This window comes from Chiloscyllium punctatum, chromosome 11, assembly GCF_047496795.1.
Source record: "Chiloscyllium punctatum isolate Juve2018m chromosome 11, sChiPun1.3, whole genome shotgun sequence".
NCBI classification, from domain to species: domain Eukaryota; kingdom Metazoa; phylum Chordata; class Chondrichthyes; order Orectolobiformes; family Hemiscylliidae; genus Chiloscyllium; species Chiloscyllium punctatum.
Window position 1 is genome coordinate 8,614,507 of NC_092749.1, and position 17,452 is coordinate 8,631,958.

Sequence of the window (17,452 nt, forward strand, 5' to 3'; positions counted from 1 at the left end):
GAAATCAGAATGTGTGTAGCAACACTTCCACCAATCAGAATCCACGTTCAACCCAATTAGCAGTCTCCTCTCATACAGCATTAATGTTGCTTTCCCCTGCTATTTCTGTGAAGGGTCCTGATGGGAGAATCTGTGACAAAACTCAGTCTTCATGGTTCCTGTTGGAGGCAAGGTTAACTTGCAGGATGGTTCCTATCAGAGAGACAGCTCATGTCAGGGATATGAATGGACACAATGTGGACACCACTTTGCTGCCAATACTTGTGCTTGGAATACTGAAACTATTCACTGTGGAGCTCAACATCACACCTCAGCAGCTCACTTGCATTGAGAAAGATGGAGAGAAACAGGAAGCATGGCCTCACTGCTGATCTGGAATATGTTAAGACATTTGCAGTAAGTTCTTTCATTGTTGTCCAGCCCACTTCCTCCTTCCTCTTTCTGTGCTGTACTTTCAGCAAAAACCTCAAGACATTCCACGTTACGGAGACCCTGAAACAGCAACGTTACAACACAGTCTGGGATAGGACAGCAATTGAAAAAATACATTTATTTGAAATGTTTTTACAGAAATTCTTTGTCTTATCTCTAATGCTCTCTGTCGCAGTGGGTAAGTAAGTGCTTGGAATTGTTTCCATAGAGTTCTATGTTGAGTTTCAATTTTGGATTGTGTGCTGGTATTTGAGCCGGTATTTTGTAATTCATGATTTCCTATTTAAGGTGAAATTGGGCTTTCTCACAGTGCAATGGGAACATACAGTGTGAGATGTGACACTGAACAATGCTGTCCAGTTGTCCCACTCCTGGACTCCAGTGTCTGTCATTTGAGAATCCCATGCCAGTTCTGGAGCACTGAACTTTTAAAAATCACCAAATTATGGCAAGGTAAATGAACCTTCAGTATCTGTCCATCAAATAGATTCCTCAATACGCGATGTGACTCTGTGATACTTTTCTGTGTTTCCTACTTTCACTGATACAGTGGGGTAATGCCTTGGGGGAATGGATAAGAACTGGGAAAATGCCTTAATAATCCAAAAAGATGATTGAGAAGGAACGAGGATGTTCAACCAGTCAGTGTGCCCCTCTGAGAGTCGACAAACCAATAGGATGCAAACTTAATTGCTCTAACCAACAGTGCCCAGAAATCTGACATTATCCTGCCTGGCTCATGATCCAGTGAGTTTACTGCAAGTCCCTCAAATGACAACATATCTTTCCTGAGATAGAGGTCTGAAACTGTTCATAATGTTCCAAATGCAGTCTGACCAGAGCCTTATACAGCCTCAACACTACACCCCTGCTCTTGAAATGAACGCCAACACTGCATTTGCCTTCCTAACCATAAACTGAACTTGCATGTTAACCTTGAGAGAATCCTGAACTAGGATTATAAATTCCCTTTCAGCTTTAGATTTCTGAAGCCTTTCCCTGCTTAAAACATAGTCTATGCATCTATTCTTCCTACCAAAGTGCAGAACCTCACACTTTCCAACACTGTATTCGAAGCACCACTTCTTTGCTCATCCCTTTAGCCTGTCCACATCAATCTGCAGCCTCCTCACTTCTTCAACACTACCTGTCCCACCATATAGCTTTGTGTCATCTGCAACCTTAGCAGCAATGCCCTCAGTTGCAATGACCATATCAATAATGTATAACACAAACAACTCTAGACCCCACACTGACACTAATGGGACTCCATTAGTCACTGGTTAACATCCTTTCACCTTACTCTCTGCCTTCTGCCAGCCAGCCAATCCCTCTCCATGCCAGTACCTTGCTCCTAACACTATGGGCTATCACATTATTTGGCAGCCTCTGGTGTTGCACCTTCTCAAAGACCTTGTCGAAATTAAAGCAGATCATGCGGAGGTATGTGGGTGTCTGGTCGAGTATGGTGGGAGAGGGATAGATCTCATTGGTGGGTCTGTACATTCCACTGTGTGGTCATTGGGTTAGACTGAGGGTACTGGATACTGGATATTTGTGATAGGAGGTAGTGAAATGTGGATGAATTCAATTTTAGGGCTGTGGTAGCAAATGGTTTCAAGGGGTGGGGAGTTACTGAATGTTCCAGAAACAGGAGCTTGGACACTGGGTGGAGGGGGCTATGTGGATCAGGGCCAGGATGGTATGGGGATGGGAACGAGTGTAGGCTCAAGGGGAAAGAGCAGAATCAGAGAATTGTTACAGCACAGAAGGAGGACATCCTGCCCATTGTGTCTGTACCAGCTCTTTAAATGATCATCGTTACCTCGTGCCAATCTCCTCTGTTTTCCCTGTATCCCTGCAGACCGTTTCAGTCCAAATCAGCAACAAATCTCCTCTTGAAAGGCTCAGGTGAATCATTCTTGTAAATCACTTCCTGCACACTCCGAGGACCTGCCTGCTTTATTAACCTCACTCTCTGTCCGTCTGTACAAGAGCAGGGAGCTGCTGTGGAAAATATACAAGACCCTTGTTCATTCCCAGCTGAGGTATTGTGTGCAATTATAGGTCCCACACCACAGGAAGGTTGTGACTGCTTTGGAGAGTGAGTGTAAAAGTGATTTATGAAAATGGTTTGAGGGATGAGGAAATTCAGCGATGAGGACAGATTGAAGACGTTGGGGCTGTTCTCTCTGGAGAGAAGGTGGATGAGAGGAAATCTGATAAAAACCAAAGTTACTGTGGATGCTGGAAATCAGGAACAGAATTTGCTGGAAAAGCTCCACAGGTCTGGCAGCATCAGTAGAGGTGAATCAAAGTTAATGTTTCAGCTCCAGTGACCTTTCCCCAGAAATTCTCATTTACAACTTTGAGCTCAATACTGAGTTCAACTCCTACAGATTGTGAACCCACTGCTTCCCTTCCCTTTGCTTGTCACATTCTCAGTCAGCATGTCCTCTCCCCCCTCCCCCATCTCCATGGAGTTATGTTCTTCCTAAATGTCCCCTTCCAGAAGAAAGTGTATCTGTCACTGTGTTCCTGGAGCTGACCTTCTCCTGCCCAGTGTCTCTCTCAGGGCAGGGACCTCGGTGTCAGAGTGTACACACTGTTGTGTTTGTGCGTCGGTAATGGAGTGGACATTTGTGAATGTGTTACGAATCAAAGGCTGCTTCATTCTGTATGGTGTCAAGCTTCTTGGGTGTTGTTGGAACTGCACCCATCCAGGCAAGTCATCCACCACACTCATGACATGGGGCCTGCAGTTGGTGATCAGTCTTTGAGGAGTCAGGTCAGTTACTTACTGCAGGATACCTAGGCTCTGACCTGCTCTCGTAGCCCCTGTGTTTATATGATGAGTGCAGATATGTTTCTGGTCATCGATAACTTCTCGATATTGATAGTGGGGGATTGTGTAATGGTGATACCACTGAATGTTAAGGAACAACAATGAGATTGCCTCCTATTCGAGATGGGGCTCACTGCCTGGCAGTTTTACTTATTACACGTCAGCCCAAACCTGGATATTGTCCAGACCTTCCTGCATTTCAACATGGACTGCTTCAGTGTCTGAGGAGTCGCAAATGGTGCTGAACATTGTACAATCATTGGTGAACCTTCCCATTTCTGACCTATTGATGGAGGAAAGGTCATTGATGTTTGCACCTTAGGGCTAGAGAGAGCTGCAGTGCTCCCGACAGAGCTCACCCTTCTCTTTGTTTGGAGATTCAGCCCATCCTCAACAGGAAACCATTTATTATACCCCATCCTCAACTCCACCCTGGCCCCGAAGTGGATCCTCCTAATTGTTGCAGCCCTTAAGCCCTCATCCCTGTGTCTCTCAGACGGTGCAGTACAAATATAATGAGGCAGACTTGATTCAGGAGTTCAAGGTCAAGGAATCCCGAGGAACCAGTGACCATGATACGACAGAATTCACGTGGCAGTTCGAGAAGGAGATGATTGAATCATGTGTAACAGGATTACAACTGAGCAAAGGTTAATACAAAGATGTGAGGGAGGAGCTGGCCAGAGTTGATTGGAAGGGAGTTCAGAAGGGAAGATGGTGGAGTAGCAATGGCAGGAGTTTCTGGGGGAATTTGGGAGACGCAGCAGGAATTCATCCCAAGGAAGAAGAAACATACTCAGCAGAGGATGAGGCAACCATAACTGACAGTAGCCACATTATGCCGTGGTCAAATGACCTTTGTTGTCTCGCTCTTACCTTTCAAATCTCTAAAAAATCTATTGCAATCCTCTCTTTACTGCTAGATAGAGTGCTCTCATCTTTCATCTTCTCCGCCTCGTCGCTTTTTCTTCGTTATCCTCTGCTGATGTTTAAAGCTTTCCCAGCCCTCTCGTTTCCCACTCAGCTTCACCACATCATCTGCTTTTTACTTTGCTTTTGTTCATCCCTGACTCCAGCCAGAACTTCAAGAAGATCCAGGGGCAGAGGTGAGTGTAGGAAATCGGGCTGGGGAAACTGAACGGTCTGAAAGTGAATAAATCACCCAGACCAGATGGAGTGCAAAGTTCTGAAAGAGATTTCAAAAAGATTTTACAAAGACATGGGGGCAAAGCTTTAACACAGAGAGTGGTTCTGGCATGGAATGCACTTCCAGAGGAAGTGGTGCATTTGGGGACCGTTACAACATTTACAAGATATTTATATAGGTGCATGAATGAGAAAGGTTTGGAGGAATCTGAGTCAGGCACAGGCAGGTGGAACTGGTTCATTTTGGGATTTTGATTGGAGCTGAAAATGTGTTGCTGGAAAAGCGCAGCAGGTCAGGCAGCATCCAAGGAGCAGGAGAATCGATGTTTCGGGCATGAGCCCTTCTTCAGGAATTGGTTGGACTTCATGGATTGGTTGGACCAAAGGGTGTGTTTCCTGCCTGTTTCACTCCATGAGATAGCTGAGGAGATTGTAGAGGAGATGGTGGTGATCTTTCAGGAATCACCTGAGTCAGGGAAGGTCCCAGAGAACTGGAAAATGGCTAATGGAACACCCTGCAATAAAGATGGACAGGGTCCTGATTAGGAAAGGGAGCAAGGGTTAGAGGGAAAAGGCAGAAGAATGGGATTGAGAAAAATGTCAGTTGTGATCAAATAGTGGTGCAGATACGATGGACAGAATGGCCTAATTCTGCTCCTGTATTTTATGGTCTCATTGTCCGAGTCCCACTGCACATTCTTGATAACAAAATACTCTGTGAAGCTGTTGGTCAGTACAATGTAACACGAAAGAGCAAAGCTCAGGTGTTGTCCAAAACAATTTGGTTTCTAATTAGTGGCTGGAATCCACAACAACTGTTGATTATATCCAGGAGATTTTATCATGGCTTCATTTCCAGGTGATTATTTTAAGGTTTCTCATCTGTTCTGATCTCAGTTATTTTCTATTCACAGGTCAGGATACACGGACAGTTCTTATCCAATCCCCTGAAGCAGTGACAGTGCCCGAGGGTGGGACAGTAACATTTCGCTGTGATTTGCGGAGCAGTAATGTCGATTACACTGTGGACAAATACACTGTAAACTGGCACCATTCCCGACACGGGCCGATCATACTGAGTCATTTTAACGACGGCGGTGTTTACCGATCGGATCGGCGGTACTCTGAGCGGTTTCAACTTTCCAGAAATGTGTCCAGTAACAGCTTCATTCTGACCATCAGAGAGCTGCAGCTCAGAGACACCAATACCTACATCTGTGAGATTTGGGGGACAGTCTTTGGGAAAGGGACCCGGCTGAATGTGACCAGTAAGTATTCTCTAATACAATATTGATTTGATTGCCAGTGATTTCACCATGGAAGCATCCTGTTTAATGTATTTTTTTATAAACTATGTAACAGGCCCCGAACTCTCAAACCCCCTCCACAACCTCTTGGCCCCTCCCCCGGGTTCTCAGCCCATTCCCACCGAAACCCTGACCCCAGCAGAAGCAGCACAGTCAGCTCACTGCCCTGGATCACAGACCATTCCCCTGGCTTCTGCCAGTCAGTCAGGGAGTAACAGGGAGGGAGTGACAGAGAGGGAGTGAGAAAGAGGGAGAGACAGGGAGGGTGCAAGTGATAGAGAAGGAGCAAGTGAGAGAGAGGGAGTGAGTGACAGAGAGTGAGTGACAGAGAGTGAGTGACAGGGAGTGAGTGACAGAGAGTGAGCAAGTGATATAGAGGGAGTGACAGAGAGGGAGCGACTGAGAGAGATGGAGTGAGTGACAGAGAGGGAGTGACGGAGTGGGAGTGATCGAGAGGGAGTGACAGAGAGTGAGTGACAGGGAGTGAGTGACAGAGAGTGAGCAAGTGATATAGAGGGAGTGACAGAGAGGGAGCGACTGAGAGAGATGGAGTGAGTGACAGAGAGGGAGTGACGGAGTGGGAGTGATCGAGAGGGAGTGACAGAAAGGGAGTGACGGAGTGGGAGTGATCGAGAGGGAGTGACAGAGAGGGGAGACAGAGAGGGAGAGACAGGGAGGGAGCAAGTGATAGAGAGTGAGTGACAGAGAGGGAACGAGTGACAAAGAGGGAGTGACAAGGAGAGAGCGAGTGTCAGAGAAGGAGCAAGTGACAGAGAGGGAGTGAGTGAGAGGGAGTGACAGAGAGGGAGTGAGTGAGAGGGAGTGACAGAGAGGGACTGACAGAGATGGAGTGATAGAGAGGGAGTGACAGAGAGGGAGCGAGTGGCAGAGAGGGAGTGACAGAGATGGAGGGAGTGATAGAGAGGGAGTGATAGAGAGGGAGTGATAGAGAAGGAGTGACAGGGAGGGAGGGAGTGATAGAGAGGGAGTGATAGAGAGGGAGTGCCAGGGAGGTCGTGAATGACAGAAAGGGAGTGACAGGGAGGGAGCAAGTGAGGCTGAGTGACAGTGAAAGAGTAAGGGTGGGTGTACAGTGAGTGTGTGTGAGTGAGTGAGGATGAGTGTGTAAGGGTGAGTAATCATAACTGAGGAGTGATGTGAGTGTGGAGTGAGAGTGAGTAAGTATGAGTGAGTGAGGGTGGGTGATGAGCAAGTGATGGCGAATGAGGGTCAGGAAGAAACAATGAGAGTGAATGAGGAGAGTAAGTGATTCTGGGAAATGAGTGACTCAGCTGTGAGTGAGGCACGAGTGATGTATGAGTCAGGGAGACTGAGGGTTCGGTGAGGAGTGTCAGAGGAATGAGTGAGGGTCACTGAGAGTGTGATGGTGAGTGAGGGTTAGAGATTAGAATACTCGTAGATTGATTTCAATGAGAAAAAAAACATTAATTATAGGATTTTAAACCAGTTTTGGAGGAGAACTGACTGGGGTCTGAAGTCAATACGATTTCTGTCCTTGATGGAAGAATGGGGCAGTTCAGAGAAAACTTTGTTATCCCCATGTAAAAGCTTAGTTAGTGACATTTCCACAGGAGGGTCTGCTTCAGAAGCTGAGTTTATTAAAAAACTGAGAAATTCCAATCTCACCTGGTTGGATTTTCCAGTGAGGGGCAATCTCTCTCCAATTATCATTACAACACTTCATTTTTCTACAATAGAAGGGAACTGCACATAACTGAGAGGAGATTTCACTCAGGACTCCTTCAGAAATGCAGAACCGTATTTCTCTTGTGGATAAGACAATGTCACAGGAAGGCAAACAGCAGTCCCCAATGTTACAGCTTCAGCTGCCACCTTCTGCAATTCTAAAGGAAACCTTCAACGTAATTTGAGGTTGAAATGTAAAGAATCACAGGCAGCCACTTTAGCATCTGCTGTTAAAATGTAAGGATGTCAGCTAAGGGTGAGGGTTCAGTGCTAGGAGGGTGAGGGAGCCAGACTGGTAAAGGGATGGAGTAAATAGGATGCCAGGGTGAGATTGCCAGCTTAGTAGGATACCAACTAGGACGGGGTTAGAGTGACAGGTGCAAGTGTGCCAGGTGGGAAAGGGTTCAGATGTGGAGTGGGGGGAAGAGGGGAGCAAATCAGGGAGTGGGGAGGGGACTTTTATTTAATTCATTCATTGGATGAGAGCACTGGGCTGGCTCAGCGAGCATTAAAACCCCGCCAAACGAGGACAGATGGTAGATGGGAGTCATTGACATTGATGTGTGTCTGGAGTCACATGTATGCCAGAGCAGGTAAAGGTGGCAGTTTCTTTCCCAAAAGGATATTAAAGAATCAAAATTGGCTTTGCTCTGGGTTTTAGATCTTTTGTGAAGTCTTTTAACTTTAGATAAAAATTGGATTGATTTATTTTAATTTTTCTTTTGTATCGCGAAATAAATTCCTGTTTTATTGTTGAAAAGAAAATTAATTGGCTTGTGTGTCTTGATTCAGTGGATTACCAACAGTTCAGCTAAAAGAAACACAACCTATTGGGCCCAATTTCATTTTGAGTTCTGTATTATCCAGAGTTCTCACCTGCTGGGATCATAATGGCATGGTGATGTGAGAATTCCCTGAACTTCTTCTTCTTTCTCTGTTACAAGTAACGTCATGGATCTGTTTTCATGCTGGCAAGAGCTATTTTGCATCATCTTCAATGGGTCTCTGTCCTTTTTATAACATGATGGTTGCAACTGCCACAGAACTCTGATTGGATGGGAACAAAGGGCTGATACAAGTTCAGCCTAAATACATACAGAGTCCTTACCTCTGAATCAGACACCCTAGGATCAAGTCCCACTCCAGGACCAATGGCCAAGGAAGATAAATTCATAATGAGGCCAAATGAGTTTAGATTTTAGATTCCCTACAGTGTGGAAACAGGCCCTTCGGCCCAACAAGTCCACACCGAGCCTCCAAAGAGCAACCAACCGAGACTCATTCCCCTATATTTACCCCTTCACCTAACACTACAGGCAATTTAGCATGGCCAATTCACCTAACCTGCACATTTTTGGACACATTTTTGTCACTCGCTCCCTCTCTCTCACTCCCTCTCTGTCACTCCCTCGCTGTCACTCTCTCTGTGGAAGTTGATGATCACTAAGCTGTAAATGGGAAATGTTAACTCGCTTTCTCTAAAAACAGATGCTGCCAGTCCTGTAGAGTTTCTCCAGTACCATACGCTTTCATTTCACATCTCTCCTTAGACTCAAGCTGGTATAAAATGAACTCAATATTACTGGATTCCAATGTTTCTCTCCCCAGATCACTTCCTTTCCAGTTTATTTCCTCTAAAACCAAGTGCCATGACAGTTCCTCAAATGCCTGCACCTTCTCAGCTCTGTCAGGTAAAGCGACCTTCGGTTTATTCACCAACTCAATCAACGTGGGTTTGGAAAGTTCCTTGAAGACCATCAATAAAAACACTGTCAGCTGTAGGAAAGCTTTTGCCAGTTCCAGAGCCAAGTCTTCAATGCAGAAGCAAACCTTATGCTTTCCTTCACTTACTTTGTTCACTAATAACACATCCAAATCCTCATTGCTTCTCTTTCAAATCAATCCTGGCCATGCCTCCTAACCTTATTCCTCTTCCTCGGTAGAGCTCTAGAAATCATGACCCACTAATCCAGGAGGCATCACAAATGGTCACGATTTTAAGAAGCACGTAAATCCCACTTTTAACTTTTTTTTGGTACCAGGTTCACAGAGAGCACTAACCAGGTGCCAGAACATCACAAGAATCACTACTCATTGCAGATGAATGGACTGCACCAACTCATTAACACCTACAAACCTTCACCATATCCCTCTACAGTTTAATATTCTAACTCTGTTATAAACTCCTCTTGCATACATCTACAGACAGATAAAGACAAAAAAAACATGGGAGGGAAAGACTGGGAAAGCGGTTGACTGGTCCCATTTCCCAGAGTTCTCTGAAATAGTCCCAGTGGCTGGTTGGGGACTTGCTGTTCCCTGATGCTCCCTCTCTAATGACTTTCACTGGTTTGAAACAGATTCAGGGAGTCTGGCTCACATTCTGGATCCACTCACTGTGGGATCAGTGTGATGGATCTCCACTTGAGAGTCACCATAAAGACTCAATGATTTCTCTTCAATTCAATCGCCTGAAACACATCACAGGTGGAGGCAACAACAACCTACATTGAAATAGTTCCACTGTTCCGACAGAGATCTCCCAAATTCCACGATTTAAAGAAAATAATATCAATTTATTCTTTAACTCTAAAGATCAATATTATACAACAATTATTCACAACGCTAAGCCCCCTCCTTTCTCTTAAGTGCTTATTATTTGCCCCCATCTCTAAAACAATACACTGTTCCAATAAGACATGCATTAAAATTACATCAGCTTTATTTCAAAACCCCACACTGGCTGTTGTCTTCAGCGTCTGTCTTCTGTACCGTGGGCGGCATGGTGGCACAGTGGTTAGCACTGTTGCCTCACGGCGCCAGAGACCTGGGTTCAATTCCTGCCTCAGGTGACTTTCTGTGTGGAGTTTGCACATTCTCCCCGTGTCTGTGTGGGTTTCCTCCCACAATCCAAAAATGTGCAGGTTGAGTGAATTGGCCATGCTAAATTGTCCATAGTGAAATGTAAAGGAGTAAATGTACGGGAATGGGTCTCAGTGGGTTGCGCTTCAGCGGGTTGGTGTGGACTTGTTGGTCCAAAGGACCTGTTTCCATGCTGTAAGTAATCTTCCGACTGAAGGTCTCCCTGGGCCGTCTTCTTCCTTTTTCTCTGAATATTTCATATAAAAAGGCATCTTCAATAGAGAGGTTTTCCTAATTTCTTGGATCTGTGTTGATGACAGATGCTCTGTCCAATTTTCAAAATGCCTGCCTTTTTATATTCCCAATAGTGGATTGAATCATTGGTTTGATGTTGGCAAGCCAAGAAATTCAAGCGCAATTGGTTTTTAGTATCCTGGGGCATAATTTAAACCGATTGGTTAAATTCGAATTTTTTTTTAGATTACTTACAGTGTGGAAACAGGCCCTTCGGCCCAACAAGTCCACACCAAACCGCCGAAGGCAACCCACCCAGACCCACTCCCCTACATTTACCCCTTCACCTAACACTACTGGCAATTTAACATGGCCAATTCACCTAACCTGCACATTTTTTGGACTGTGGGAGGAAACCGGAGCTCTCGGAGGAAACCCACGCAGGCACGGGGAGAATGTGCAAACTCCACACAGTCAGTCGCCTGAGGCAGGAATTGTTGTCAAAAGAGCAACCAACTCAGGAATCTATTTCACAGCCAAATGTTCCATATTTTCAATTTTCCAGTACACCCTGAGACTGCCATATGACAGGTGCTTTTAGGTCTCAGTGCAGAACAGCATTCACTCTCTCTTAAAGGTACAGTACTCACCTTCAACTTCACAACATCTCACCACTTAAGAAGAAAAAACCATCACAATGAAAATGATTGCCTTTTTAAAAACATTTTTAATCCCTTGACACTGAAATACATGGGTCATTAATCTAAGTTCATATTAATGTCTGCACACATACATATAACATTGGAATCTGTCCAATTTTATCAATACTTTGTCCTTTAAATCCGTGATAAGGCATCTGCTAATGCATTTTTCCATCCTGCAACATGTACAATTTGTAAATCAAACGTCTGTAACAAACAACTCCAAAGAAACAGTCTCAATTTTTTTGTCTTTACATCATTCCAAGAGGATTGTGATCCATGCACACAACTGGCTCCGACACATTGTTCATCACATAAACATTAAAATGTTGTAAGGCCAGTACCAAACTCAATAATTCTGTTTCAATGGCAGAATTTTTTCTCTGGTAAGTGTTCAGTTTCTTTGAAAAGGATCCAACTGGCCATTCAATTCCATCATCATCTTCCTGTAGCAGTACAGCTCCAACTGTTATATCGTTAGCATCAATTGCAACCTTGAATGGTTTCACAACATTTGGTGTAGCTGAAACTGGTGCAGTGGTTCATATTGCTTTCAAATTGTCAACTGCCTCCTGGCATTGCTCTGTCCACTGAAATTTTGTGTTCATTCGTAAATCTGTTAGCGGTGCTACCACGCTGCTGTAGATCGGAACACACATCTGGTAGAATCCACCTTGCCCCAAAAATTGAAGCACCTCTTTCTTTGAGGATGGTCGTGGATATTCCTCGATGGCTTTCATCTTCACATTCCTTGGGGTCAGCTTTCCATGACCCATGTTATGCCCAAGAATGTTGCCTCTGCCTTTGTGAATTCTGATTTCTTTAAGTTTATTACCAGTTTTGCTTCTTGCAATCGTTCAAAGAGCTCTGCTAACTTTACCAGGTGATCTTTTCATGACTCACGAAAGATCACTACATCATCCAGATAAACTGCACAGTTTGCTTTAATCTAGCCACAACTCTGTTCATGAGTCTTTGGAAAGCAGTCGGTGCGTTCTTCATTCCAAAAGGAATCACTTTGCATTGATATAGCCCATCTGGGATTACAAATGCAGTAACTTCTTTTGCTGTGTCTGATAAAGGTACTTATGTAGTAAGTCCAACTTTGTGATGTAACTGGCTTGTCCAACTTTCTCTATAAAATCCTCCAATCTTGATATTGGGTATGAATCCAATTTTGTTATGGCATTGACCTTCCGGTGGTTCACACAAAATTGTTCAGTCCTGTCAGATTTGGGAACTAGCACGATCGGTGAACTTCACTACCTCCGATTGGATTCAATGATAACTTTATTGAGCATCACATCCACTTCCTTCTGGACCTGTGTGGCTTTGAAAGGATTAAGTCTGTAGGGGTGTTGTTTTATTAGATCCCCATTCCCTACTTCCACGTCATGCACAACAGTTTGAGTCCTCCCTATCTAATTTCTGCGTGTGTCCTCATACTGCTGCAACAAACGTTTCAATTGAGCTCTTTGCTCCTGAGACAGATAGTTCACTAATCTATCCCACTTCTCAACGGCTTGCTCATTATTTAATGTGTTTTGAGGCACATCAAACTCCAAGATATCCGGATTTGATTCCTCACTCTGCGGGACAGTAACTAACATCTGTTTCTCCAGTTTCCTGTCTCCATTATAATAAGGTTTCAACAAATACACATGACATACCTGATACAGATTTTTTTTCCATCCGGCATCTTTACCAGATAGATTACCTGAGTTATTTTTTCCTCAGTTTGATAGGGATCACTAGACCTGGTTGTGAAGGGATCTCCTACCACTGTCAACAATATTAATGGATCATCCCCACGGGAAAATGTCCAATTGTTAGAGATTTTATCTGCCACCTGCTTCAAGGAACAAAGAACAAAAAAACTTACAGGCCAGGAACAGGCCCTTCGGCCCTCCAAGCCTGAGCCGATCCAAATCCACTGTCTAAACCCATCGCCCAATTTCTAAGCATCAGTATCCCTCTGCTCCCCACCTGCTCATTCATCTGTCCAGACACACTTTAAATGAATCTACCGTGCCTGTCTCTGCTACCTCTGCTGGCAACGCGTTCTGGGCACCTACCACCCTCGATGTAAAGTACTAGCCACATATATCCCCCTCAAACCTTTCACCTCTCACCTTGAATGTGTGATCTCTCAGTATTGAATCCCTCACCCTAGAAAAAGCTTATCTCTTTCCACCCTGTCAATATCCTTCATAATTTTGTAAGATCTCAATCAGGTCCCCCCTCAAGTACCTTTTTCCTAATGCGTCATTGGAACTAACAATAGCTTCATTTTATGCTGTGCCCTCTTCAGCTGCTGTTTAGCTAACTCATCTACCTGATTTAATCTCTCCCTCATCTTAGATACATAATCCAAATTTGAGAGCTCTGACTTCGGTCCTGTTGATTTTTCTTTAACTAATTTCAATGGCCCTCGCACTTCATCTCCAAATATTAACTCAAAGGGAGCAAACTGAGTCGATTCATTTGGGGCATCTCTACTGGCAAACAATACGAATGGGATACCTTTATCCCATTCATTTGAGTAATCCTGACCGTACACTCTTAACATAGTCTTCAGACTCTGATGCCACCTTTCTAAAGCTCCCTGGGATTCAGGATGGTATGCACTTGATTAAAAGTGCTGTGTGCTTAAGCTATCGATGACTTCCTTAAATAGCCTAGCAGTAAGATTTGACTCTTGGTCCAGCTGAATCTCTCTGGATAGGCCATACCATGAGAAGAAAGATACTAACTCCTCTCCCACACTTTTTATATTTATACTCTGTAATGGAATTGCCCTCCGGCAATCTGGTAGACACATCCATTATGGTTAGCAAGTACTGATTCCCAATTTTAGTTTTCCGGAGGGGACCAACGCAATCGATCATAACCCACATGAAAGGTTCTTCAATGGTGGCACAGTGGCGTAGTGGTTAGCTCTGCTGCCTCACAGCGCCAGAGACTCAGGTTCAATTCCCGCCTCAGGCAACTGTCTGTGTGGAGTTTGCACATTCTCCCCGTGTCTGGGTGGGTTTCCTCCGGGTTCTCCGGTTTCCTCCCACTGTCCAAAAATGTGCAGGTTAGGTGAATTGGCCATGCTAAATTGCCTGTAGTGCTCGGTGAAGGGGTGAGTGCAGGGAAATGGGTCTGGGTGAGTTGCTCTTCGGAGGGTCCGTGTGGATTTATTGGGCCGAAGGGCCTGTTTCCACACTGTAAGTAATCTAATCTAATCTAATCTAAAATGCAGGAATTGGCAACAAAGGTGCTGGTTTTATTACTGCATGTGACTTGCTTAGCATTTGGCACAGATGACATGTTCAGCAAAATTCAACCACATCCTTGTGCATTCCAGGCCAATAGAAATGCTTTTGTATCTTCGCCTGAGTCTTCCTCACACCTCAGTGACCTCCTTCTGGTAATTTGTGTACTTCCCGAATCACTTCCTGTCTGGATGCTATCAGCAACACAATCTGGTGAATTTCTGCCCATCTCCCCTCTGCACTAACCTGCTGTGATCTCCATTTTCATATTAAGATTTTATCTTTAATATAATAACCCTCAAGAATACATTCTGACTCCTTTTCTGAGTGTGCATCAACATATATATCTTTTATCGTCTCGTCTTTCTGTTGCAAGTCGATTAGCCTTTCAGGATTAGTACTTCTGCCTGACCCTCTGCCTGTCTAGGTTTTTCCTGCACCATTACATCAAACAGAGCGTGCACTAACTGAACCTCAACTACTTCATCTTTCTCTTTAGTTTTTTTGCTTCTTACTGTGGCTTATGATAGTGGGATCTTGTTACCACAGAGTCTGAAAAAAATTCCACACAGGTACCAATGACAAAGGTAGGAAGAGGGATAGGAGTGTAAGGCAGGACTTCAGGGAGCTAGGGTGGAAGTTGAATGCTAAAACAAATAGAGTTATTATCTCTGGTTTGTTACCCGTGCCACGTGATAGCGAGGTAAGGAATAGTGAGAGATATCAGATGAAAACATGGCTGCAGGCATGGTGCAGGAGGGAGGGTTTCTGGTACATGGATAATTGGGGCTGATACTGGGGAAGGTGGGACGGTCTTCACTTGAACCAAAGGGATACTAATATCCTGGGTGGGAAATCTGCTGATGCTATTCAGGTGGATTTAAGCTAGCTCAGCAAGGGGATGGGAACTGAGGTGTAGTTCCAGTGCACAGGAGGATGAGAGTACGGAAGACACGGACAGGATTTCATGGTCTCAGGAATGTGCTGGCAAACAGCAAGCTGGTTTGAAGTGTGCCTACTTCAATGCCAGAAGTATCTGAAATACGCTAGGTAAGCTTGCAGCATGGATAGGTACCTGGGACTTCGATGTTGTGGACATTTCGAAGACATGGATAGAGCAGGGTCAGGAAAGAACGTTGCAGCTTCCAGGGATTAGAGCTTTCATTAAGAACAGGCAAAGTGGAAAAAGAGGGGAAGGTTTGGCCTTGTTAGTCAAGGACAGTATAATGGTCGCTTAAATAACGTTTGACAAGGACTCGTCTCCTGAGGTCATATGGGCTGACGTTAGAAACAGGAGAGGAGAGGTCACACTGCTGAGAGTTTTTTATACAGCTCTGCAGAATTCCAGGAATGTGCAGGAGACGATCAGCAAAACGATTCTGAGTAGGAGTGAAAGGAACAGGGTGGTCATTATGGGGAACTTTAACATCTCCAACATTGACTAGAAATGCTACAACTCTCATACATCAGATGGATCAGTTTTTGTCCAGTGTGTACAGGAGGGTTTCCTGACACAGTACATGGAAGGGCCAACAAGAGGGGAGGTCACACTGCTTCTGGTGCTTGGTAATGAACCAGGCCAGGTGTTTAATTTAGTGGCAGGTGAGCACTTTGGAGACAGTGACCATAGTTCAGTTATGTTTCATTTAGCAATGGAAAGGGATAGGTACATGTCACAGGGCAAGAATTATCAATGAGGCACGGGCAATTATAATGTGATTGGGATTGAGAGTGATTTAGCAGTTTGGATTGGAGAGAAGAAGGCTAAGAGGGGATTTGATACAGACATACAGGATGATCAGAGGATTAGATAGGGTAGGCAGTGAAAATCTTTTTCCTAGGATGTTGGTGTCAGCTTGTAGGAGGGGGCATAGTTAGAAATTGAGGGGTGATAGATTTAAGACAGGTGTCAGAGGCAGGTCCTTTACTCAGAGAGTGGTAAGGGCATGGAATGCCCTGCCTGCCAGTGTGGTTAATTCAGCCACATTACGGAGGTTTAAACAATCCTTGGATAAGCACATAGATGATGATGGGATGGTGATGTGGGATGAGCTTAGATTAGTTCACAGGTCAGCACAACATCGAAGGCCAAAGGGCCTATTCTGCGCTGTACTGTTCTATGGTCTATGTATTTTTCTTTTAACTCCTCACTTCCCTGGTCTTCCTTTGGCTTATCCACAACAATTCCTGTTAAGTCGTTTCAAGAACAAACTGTATTCCTGGAACTGACACTCTGTTAATCACTTTCACTGTTACTTCCCCAGTCTTGAGTTGGCTCTCCAACCTGATCTTTCACAGGGGAACACTAACTTTCTGTCCATCTATTCCACAGATTACCACTCTCTCAGATAACATGCCAGAAAGAGTACAACTACATTCAGCTCTTATGATAAAAGAATGAATAGAGACTGATTAGATCCCCTATCTCTCAAAACTATAACTTCTTGCTCTTCTCCCCCATTCTTCCTGAGTGAACTCTACCCACAGAGACAAAGTCTTTATTGAGATCGGGTGCTAACTCAATACCCAGCCCCTGCCAGGTCTGCGCACACTCCTGCAGCTCCTCGGCTCTTCTTCAGGTTTCCTTTACTATTTCCACAAATGCCACTGGCTTATCCTCTTTTACTAAATCTTTTCCCACAGTGCCTTCCTTTATCGACCAGCACTGTGACTTTATGAATCCCACTTTACCACAGTCGAAACACTTGAAGCCTTTCACCTCCTTATCACCCTCTTACGGTTCATTTTTCACCTGTGGTAAACTATTACCAGTGTGCTCTAATCTCCGTTTTGTAGTGTAGGATCTCCCCTTCTCCCAACTTCTATCCCTCACAGGATGAAATTCTTGCCAGAAGCTTGCCTTAGGCACCAATGCCATCTGCCATCTCCACCACTCTTCTCACTTCCCGAGATTTCTGTTGACCCACATGAATTCTTATCATTTCTAGAAGTGAGATT

General features: G+C 44.5%; 1 protein-coding gene across 2 annotated transcripts in view; it reads left to right on the forward strand.

Moving 5' to 3' along the window:
- Positions 1 to 475: 475 nt before the first annotated feature.
- LOC140482708 (immunoglobulin superfamily member 3-like) overlaps positions 476 to 17,452 on the forward strand; it is a 41,247-nt gene continuing 24,270 nt past the window's right edge. For both annotated transcript variants that reach the window (XM_072580244.1, XM_072580245.1), the window contains exons 1-2: positions 476 to 610; positions 5,338 to 5,691. In XM_072580244.1, coding sequence (XP_072436345.1) covers positions 559 to 610; positions 5,338 to 5,691 — 406 coding nt within the window. In that variant the 5' untranslated portion in view covers positions 476 to 558. The remainder of the gene's footprint in view (positions 611 to 5,337; positions 5,692 to 17,452) is intronic.